The following is a 9,776-nucleotide window of genomic DNA, read 5'->3' as shown; positions in this document are numbered from 1 at the left end:
TCGGGGTCGCGGGGGTTGCTGGAGCCTATCCCAGCTGCACACGGGCGGAAGGCGGTGTACACCCTGGACAAGTCGCCATCTCATCGTGTTTTACTTAAAAAAATGTCAAGATCAGTGAATGATTATGTGATTTTACCTTTAATCTATTGAATATTATTCTGAACAGAATGAAACAACCAGATCTCCACCGGAGATCCACCGGATCTCAGAAACACTACCTTACTCCCTCACTTCAAATCCCAAATGAAAATGCATCTGTTTCGGACTGCCTTTTCCCTCTGACCTCATTTGCACTGTATTGTTGTTGTGTTTTAGCCTGATCTGATTATTTGTCTATTTCCCACTTTTTTATTATTATTTGTGTTGCACTGCTTTTAACAAACATATGGTGTCCTTGAGTGTCTAGAAAGGCGCCTAGAAATAAAATGTATAATTATTATTATCATTATTATTTAAACATATTATGTATGTATGTATGTATATATACATATACATACATACATACATACATACATACATACATATATATATATATATATATATATATATATATATATATATATATATATATATATATATATATATATATATATATATATGTATATATATACACATGTACACATATACAGAACAGGCCTAAAGTTTGGACACACCTTCTCCTCATTTAATGTGTTTTCTTTATTTTTCTTGACTATTTAAATTGTAAATTGTCACTGAAGGCATCAAAACTATGAATGAACACATGCGGAGTTATGTACTTAACAAAAAAAGGTGAAATAACTGAAAACATGTTTTGTATTCTAGTTTCTTCAAAATAGCCACCCTTTGCTCTGATTACTGTTTTGCATACTCTTGGCATTCTCTGGATGACTGGATGAGCTTCAAGCACATCTGTGAAGTGAAAACCATTTCAGGTGACTACCTCTGAAGCTCATCGGGAGAATACCAAGAGTGTGCAAATATATATATATATATATATATATATATATATATATACACACACATATGTATATATATGTATATATATATATATATATATATATGTATATATATATATATATATATATATATATATATATATATGTGTGTGTGTGTGTGGTATAGATGTATATATATGGTATGTTGCCCTTGAATTAAGCATTTTCAAGCACGAAAAAGCTAATTAGCCAATTCAACTAAAGACATCAATACTACAGTAGTTTTATTTATTTCATTATTTCCTTTAGAACATGTCGGCTCAGTGACCTAGTGGTTAGAGTGTCCGCCCTGAGATCGGTAGGTCGTGAGTTCAAACCCCGGTCGAGTCATACCAAAGACTATAAAATTGCGACCCATTACCTCCCTGCTTGGCACTCAGCATCACAGGTTGGAATTGGGGGTTAAATCACCAAAAATGATTCCCGGGTGCTGCCACTGCTGCTGCTCACTGCTCCCCTCACCTCCCAGGGGGTGAACAAGGGGATGGTCAAATGCAGAGGACAAATTTCACCACACCTAGTGTGTGTGATAATCGTTGGTACGTTTAACTTTTATGTAGTTCAGTATCATAGCCACTGATTGGCTCAGCCTCAGACAGCATTACTATATTGGATTAAAAAGAGTGTTACATTGATTAAAGGGTGTTTTTTTTTATTTCATTACATAAAATTGCTTGCGCAAAATAAAATCAAGAGTGCAAATTAAGTAAGCAAAAGCCAGAAATATAGATGGGCGTGCATATTTTCAGTAGACATATATGTTTCCAAGTATTTGTACCAAATGCTAAGAACTACTTCTGCCACTTCCACACAGCCCTTTTTAGAACACACACACACACACGCACGCACGCACACACACACACACATTAAAGCAAAGTGCACTTGCTCGATCCGCTCCTCCCGACGACCCGCCCACCAACCGGGGACTGAAGTCACGTGTCCCACCGCCGAGCTTCACAAATCAAACTCACCCAGCACCTCCAAGCAGTTGTGTGGACAGAGAGAGAGAGACACAGAGAGAGAGAGAGAGGCAGAGAGAGAGAGAACGAGAGAGAGAGAGAGAGAGAAGCAGAGATGCGTTCAGGGACAGAGAGCCACTCCATCACCACAGAGTGACGATGAAGAGGGTTCAGTGAAGGACGAATCCAAAATGTCTCCCCGAAGAGGAGGCTGCTGAGAAGGAGCCATGAGGGTCCTGACATCCAACTTGTTCGCTCTGCTCTTCCTGAGCGTCTTCGCGGGGGTTTTCTACGTGTGGAGCGCACTGGAAGACCGCTCGGAGCGACACAAACGAGGCTTCGGAGCTTTTTACCCCAAACTTCCCGTAGAACTGTCGGCTAAAACTTCCCGGACTCTGCTCACGGTGCCGCTGGCACGAACACCCGAACAACACCCGGACGACGTGAGCGGGAATACGTCGGTCAAGACGTCGGCCCCCCCGGTGGAGGACGGGGTGTTCTGGAGCGGCCGGCTCGAGGCGCTGCTCCCGCTCGGCTTCCCGGAGGAACACGCCCGGGCATGGCGCGGCGGTGCGAGGACGGCGCGGGTGGTCAAGCTGGAGCCCGGATGCGGAAGAGTCTCCAATCAACTCGCCACGTTCGCGGACGGCTCCAGAGCGTGCGTGCGGTACGGCATCAACGCGGATCAGGTGCAAGGGGAAACTTTGACTTATTACCTGGCGTGTTTGCTGGGCATCACCAACCTCCCTCCTTTAGTCTTGTCCCCGCTCTACAGCGAGCAATGGGCGGCGGTACGGACGCGCGTTGAGGGATTACAATGGAGCGACCGCGCGGTGGTTTCTCTCACCGAGTGGGTGTCCGACCTCACCGGGGTCGTCACACCTGCCCCGCTCAGGCAGGAGAGCAGCGGGCTGCACCCGGAGCTCCGCAACAAGACGACGGCGGAGCTTTTGGACCTCATGCAGTGGAGCGACTTGATCATATTCGACTATCTGACCGCCAACTTTGACCGGCTGGTCAGCAATCTGTTCAGCCTCCAATGGGACCCGCGCGTTATGGAGAGAGACACCAACAATCTGCTAAAAACCCCCCGCGGGAACCTCGTCTTCATCGACAACGAGGCCGGGTTAGTGCACGGCTTCCGGGTGTTGAACATGTGGGAGAAATACCACCAGGCGGTGCTGAGCTCCGTGTGCGTGTTTAGGAGGAAGACCGCGCGGCGTGTGGCGGAGCTGCACCGGCGTAGGGACACCAGGAGGAGACTGATGGAGCTTTACCGAGACAGCGAGCCTTTGTCCGCCAAGTTGGGGTTCCTCTCCGACGAGCACGCCGCCGTGCTCCAGGACAGGATAGACATCGTGCACACACACATTTTACACTGCAAGGACAAGTATGGCCAGTTGTGAGCATTAGACCAGTGATGGAAACTCTATTAGGGCACATTTTGTCCTAATTATCTAACTCAGGGGTGTCCAAAGTGCGGCCCGCGAGCTGCTCCTTCTTTTTTAGTGGATCGTGACCATACCTGTCAACATTTACATTTCAAAATATAGGGAATTTCTCCCAAAAAAAGGGGTAAAATTACACCTGCTCAGTGGCCTTGTGGTTAGAGTGTCCGTCGTGAGTTCAAACCCCTGCCGAGTCATACCAAAGACTATAAAAATGGGACCCAGTACGTCCCTGCTTGGCACTTTACGGAGCCCTTAAAGCAGTAGTCCTTAACCTTATTGGAGGTACCGAACCCCACCAGTTTCATTTGCGCATTCACCGAACCCTTCTTTAGTGAAAAATATATATATATTTTTTTCAAATTCAAGAAAAAGTTATATGTTTTTTTACTGGTGCACAAAATGAACAGTGCATGAACATCACCTTGTTCAAAGAATAAAACCAACACAGTGCATGAACTCACAACAAATTACACCTTACACATGAATTGATTAACGTGGACTCCGACTTAAACAAGTTGAAAAACTTATTCGGATGTTACCATTTCGTGGTCAATTGTACGGAATATGTACTGTACTGTTTTATATAATGTATTCTCTTCCTTTGCAATCTGCTAGTAAAAGTTTCAATTGATCAATCAAACAACCTGCAAATCAGATGGAAAATTAGAGGGAACATTGCTTGGGGGTATCCATAAAACGCCGATAGGGAGAAGTTTTTATTTACACGATAAGTCGGATGTGTCTTTACCTCCATGGCGGAGGCTCCGCCGAACCCCTGAGGCCGACTCACCGAACCCCTAGGGTTCGATCGAACCCAGGTTAAGAACCACTGCCCTAAAGGGACATGGAGGGGAAAAAAATGTTTTGCGAGATCTCGCAAAAGGTTTTTTTCCTATGTCAGTGAACCGGAAGTAAAACAGACACAGCGATGGAGGAGCCTATCCATCATCCGTGGGAGAAGTTTATTGATTTCCATTTTAGTATTGTCCTAACATATAAAGACATCAAATTGTATTATGGTCCCACAACAGAGCACAGATGACGGGTGGGCTCCCGCTCCTCCATCGCGGTGTCTGTTTCACTTCCGGTTCTCTGACATAGGAAAAAAAACTTTTGCGAGATCTCGCAGAAAGTATTGTGAGATCTCGCAAAACATCCACGTCCCTTTAGGGGCTCCGTAGCACTCAGCATCAAGGGTTGGAATTAGGGATTAAATCACCAAAATGATTCCCGAGTGCGGCCACCGCTGCTGCTCACTTCTCCCCTCACCTCCCAAGGGGTGGAACTAGGGGATGGGTCAAATGCAGAGGTTCATTTCACCACACCTAGTGTGTGTGTGTGTGTGTGACTATCAGTGGTACTTTAACTTTAAAAGTGGGGATTTTTATTTTTGTCCCCAATCGCCAACAAATAAATAAAATGGGCTCCAAACTCACGCCTCCTGAAACACATAATGTCGCTAACCACTGGGTTATGGAGAGAGACGCCGACAATGTATTAAAAACTCCCCGCGGGAACCTCGTCTTCATCGACAACGAGGCCGGGTTAGTCGGATACCCACTCGGTGAGAGAAACCACTCCATTGTAATCCCTCATTCCATACAATAAACACCAAGTTAGGATAATTTGGCAGAAATGTCAGTCAACGTTTATTTATCTTACGGTATTGATTTAATTGAATAATCCATCTATCCATTTTCTACCGCTTGTCCCTTACGGGGTCGTACAACTCGCCACACAGCCGTCACGAAGAAGTGTTGCCCCCAGTGATGTGGAGTTATGCCAAGACTTGAGTCAAACAGACTCCATCGCTGTAGTAGCGGTGGTACTGGTGAGGATTTTTTTTTTTATGGAGAGAAAAATGTGTGAAAAAACGGGACTGGGAGTGGACAAAACTTGATTTTCCTGGCAACAACAGGAAGGTTGACAGGTATGCCCGCGCGACACATTCTCAAGGCAAAATAAACATGTCCCATATTAGAACATTACACACACAAAAATTACACTGGCCTAAATTCCCCCCGAAATTAGCACCCGAAAACCAAAAATATGTACGACCTGTGTATGGTTTCTGTGCGTCCCGTCATAATGAACATGTGTACACATTTCTTCTTTTCCAGTATGCTGCAGTAAAATAGCCCTTAAAAGGTTTTAGTTGGCGTAATAATAACAGGAAGAAATGAAAGGGGTCTGGATTTAGGGCTGCAACTTTAATTGTTTAATCAGAATAGAAAAAAGCTTTGATTGTAGCTGGGATGGGCTCCGGCGCCCCCCGCGACCCCGAAGGGAATAAGCGGTAGAAAATGGATGGATGGATTTATATTGCTTCGATTAATTCAGAACTTTAAATATGTGACCATAGTTTTCACATGGCCACTACAGTAGAGCACACTTGAGAACAGTGCGGTGTAGTGGGGGGAAAAAAAATAATATATATATATAAATATGGAAATGTATATATAAAATATTAAATTCATACATGTTAAAAGTGCAATGTCAAAGTTGATGATTTATCAGAAAAGAAAGAATGAAAGTTATGGCAAGCATAAATTGTTAATTTAAAGTTTTTCTCTAAAGTTGTCAATTTTTTAATTCTTATTATTTATTTAAGTTTTCAATATTTTTCCATATTTAAAATGCTATTGTATTTGTTTATTTCCATTTTCCTCAAAATACACATTGAAGGTATAAAGTGTGTCTTATCCGATTACTAGATAGATTACTCTATTACTAAAATAATCTAAAACTGCTGCCCTGGTTAGATTAGGTATTACAATAATGTGCTTGTTTTGTTCAGAGAGGTAAGTATATATTGATCTACAGCGTATTAGTTTCAGCATCTTTTACGTAGAAAATGTATCAAAGTAGCCCCCTTGCCCCACCAACCAAGCATCCTTAAATTTTTATATATGCGGCCCTTGCTGGAAAACATTTGGACACCCCTGATCTAACTGAACTACCTCTAAGGGATGCAATGTGATGCCTACTTTCTATAACTCTTTGTATCATCCTAATTTCTTGCAGATGTTTTTCACACTTTGTACAGTGCTGTAGATCTACTTAATGAGGAACACTTGTACAGACTACACTATAGTGACTGTGAGTAACATAATGTGCTGTATTTGTGTTTAGATTATTGCCTTTTTGGTTTATAGTCTTAAATACCGTAATATTTGCATCCGATATTTAATAATGGTCTAATCTGGTCGCTTTTATAGACAATAATTTTGCACATTCAGTTGTCATGCACTCCGTCTTTTTTAAAGTCAGCCTTAAGAGTGTACAGTAGCATATCCATGTCAAGTACTGTAATTATTGTGCAGCGACTTGTCTATTGAACTGAGCAGTCCACTGATTTATGCGTATTGTAACATTCCATAAGCTCCCTTCTTTTTCTAAAATATACACTAATTTATGTTAACACGCTGTGTGCTGGTTTATTACGCTGCATCCAACATTTATCTGCATGAGCCGCCGCTCTTGACGATGACAGTGCTCTCATTGTGTTGTATAAACGCATGGCACTGGCATGAGTGTTCCCTCTGAGCCATTCCGTCAGCCAAAGGCACTCTACAATAGGAGAGAACGCTAATCCTTTTCTAATCTTACCGGGAATTATGAAGGAAAAGACAAGTGACATCATTTGATTCCTTTTCAAAAAAAAGAATTTGCCGATCTCCCCAAACTAAATTAAAATAAGTTGTAATCTCCATCTTCTACCTGAATCAAGGGCTTTAATAACTGTTTCAGTCGAGAGCCAGTTAATGACGCTTTCCTCTCAGAGGAGGGTTTTGTTTACAGTTTTTCAAAGGTCACATTTGCACAGTGAAATGTGTTCACATGAAGGTCAGCTTTATTTCCTCCAGCTTTTACACCCAACACATCATGAGTTTTCCCGAAAGGCCCTTTTTCCCCCTCTAAGTTCCATCACAGATTGGATTTCTCCAAGCTACATCTTTGAAAATGATATTCTTTCCAGCCTATCGCTACTTTTTTTTACTACAAAACCCAAAACCAGTGAAGTTGGCACGTTGTGTAAATCGTAAATTTGCAAATCCTTTTCAACCTATATTCAATTGAATAGACTGCAAAGACAAGGTACTTAACGTTCGAACTGGTAAACTTTATTTTTTGCAAATATTAGCTCTTTTGGAATTTGATGACTGCAACATGTTTCAAAAAAGCTGGCACGAGTGACAAAAAAGACTGAGAAAGTTGAGGAATGCTAATCAAACACTTATTTGGAACATCCCACAGGTGAACAGGCTAATTGGGAACAGGTGGGTGCCATGATTGGGTATAAAAGCAGCTTCCATGAAATGCTCAGTCATTCACAAACAAGGATGTGGCGAGGGTCCAACAGTTTAAGAACAACATTTCTCAACCAGCTATTGCAAGGAATTTAGGGATTTCACCATCTACGGTCCGTAATATCATCAAAAGGTTCAGAGAATCTGGAGAGATCACTGCACCTAAGCGATGATATTATGGACCTTCAATCCCTCAGGCGGTACTGCATCAAAAAGCGACATAAGTGTGTAAAGGATATCACCACATGGGCTCCGGAACACTTAGAAAACCACTGTCAGTAACTACAGTTGTTCGCTACATCTGTAAGTGCAAGTTAAAACTCTACTATGCAAAGCGAAAGCCATTTATCAACAACGCCCAGAAACGCCGCCGGCTTCGCTGGGCCTGAGCTCATCTAAGATGGACTGATACAAAAGGAAAAGTGTTCTGTGGTCTGACGAGTCCACATTTCAAATTGGTTTTGGAAACTGTGCACGTCGTGTCCTCCGGAACAAAGAGGAAAAGAACCATCCGGATTGTTATAGGCGCAAAGTTGAAAAGCCAGCATCTGTGATGGTACGGGGGTGAAGGCACCATTAATGCTGAAAGGTACATACAGGTTTTGGAGCAACATATGTTGCCATCCATCGCCCCTGCTTATTTCAGCAAGACAATGCCAAGCCACGTGTTACAACAGAGTGGCTTCATAGTAAAAAAAAAGTGCGGGTACTAGACTGGCCTGCCTGTAGTGCAGACCTGTCTCCCATTGAAAATGTGTGTCGCATTATGAAACGTAAAATACGACAACGGAGACCCCCGGACTGTTAAACAACTTAAGCTGTACATCAAGCAAGAATGGGAAATAATTCCACCTGAAAAGCTTCAAAAATTGGTCTTCTCAGTTTCCAAACGTTAACTGAGTGTTGTTAAAAAGAAAGGCCATGTAACACAGTGGTAAAAATGCCGCTGTGCCAACTTTTTTGCAATGTGTTAATGATTATTTGCAAAAAAAAATTGCCGTTTCTCTGTTCGAACATTAAATATCTTGTCTTTGCAGTCTATTCAATTAAATATAAGTTGAAAATAATTTTCAAATCATTGTATTCTGTTTTTATTTACGAATCACACAACGTGCCAACTTCACTGGTTTCGGGTTTTGTATGTTGGGCCAACTTCAGGGAGCATGGCTGCGTGTACAGCTCTGTATGAGGATGAGAGGATTAGCAGAGCGTCTTGTTCCAATGGTGACTTATCCTTCATTTGGATGTTTGGGGCACGTGCAAGTGATTCTCCCTGGTGAATCACAACAGAGATGCAAGGTTAAGCAGGTATAACCTGACTTCCCCCCCCCCCCCCCCCCCCTCCACCTGCTTCAGCTGCAAGAGATCAATATGTGCAGTGACTGTGGCGAAAAAGGAGGTCATGGTAATGGGCCGGGCGCTGGTTCTACAGTGAATATCCAGACTAGTGTTTCAGTGAGGAGGGGGTGTTACGTGGACCCAGTGTGCAGCTGGGCACCGTCTAAGCATGCTTGTTCTTGCTGAACCCTGCTAGGAGATTTACGACAGGCTGCAGTGCAGACATCTGGGATTAAACACCATGTTTAACTGAGGTCTGCATGTGTACACCAGACTCACAAGCATCCTTCCCTCAAATCTTGCTCCCTTTGTTTTGAATTGTGTGAAAGCATTCACACACGTGGTTTTCTACACCAAAGTTCATCTATTTATTAAACTTCGTCTTCTTCTCCTTCTCCGGATTTTGGCGTACTCTACATTCCACATTTTTCCACCCGATTCAAACTGTTCCAACTTCAAACTGTTCAGCCTATTCGGGAATCACAGGCTTTCCCTTGACAAATTCCAAAAATTCCCAGAATTCCAGGTTTTCCTGGACATTTTTTCCCATTCAAAATGAATTTCAAACTTCCACCATTTCCACATTTTTCAATCGATTCCAAACCATTCCACCTTCAACATATTCCACCATTCAAGAAATGTATCATTTTTTCAAGTTAAAAAAAATTCCAGGATTTTCCAGAATTCCTGGTTTCCCACAGCCCTATTTCCACCCTTTTTTCTGGCGACTACGTCTCCCAC

At 42.7% G+C, this 9,776-nt stretch overlaps 1 protein-coding gene across 1 annotated transcript; it reads left to right on the top strand.

Annotated features, from left to right (window-relative positions):
- The first annotated feature begins 2,042 nt into the window (after positions 1-2,042).
- On the top strand, positions 2,043-3,484 carry fjx1 (four-jointed box kinase 1). Its single transcript, XM_061969971.1, has one exon. The coding sequence runs from the start codon at positions 2,164-2,166 to the stop codon at positions 3,340-3,342; it is 1,179 nt and encodes a 392-aa protein (XP_061825955.1). The 5' UTR covers positions 2,043-2,163; the 3' UTR covers positions 3,343-3,484.
- The last annotated feature ends 6,292 nt before the right edge of the window (positions 3,485-9,776 follow it).

Source organism: Nerophis lumbriciformis, linkage group LG10 (assembly GCF_033978685.3).
Source record: "Nerophis lumbriciformis linkage group LG10, RoL_Nlum_v2.1, whole genome shotgun sequence".
NCBI lineage: Eukaryota > Metazoa > Chordata > Actinopteri > Syngnathiformes > Syngnathidae > Nerophis > Nerophis lumbriciformis.
This window is presented reverse-complemented; position numbering and strand designations above follow the sequence as displayed.

What these genes read in the sequence shown, in the direction of transcription:
- fjx1 (XM_061969971.1), top strand. Translation starts at nt 2,164, where the DNA reads ATGAGGGTCCTGACATCCAACTTGTTCGCTCTGCTCTTCCTGAGCGTC.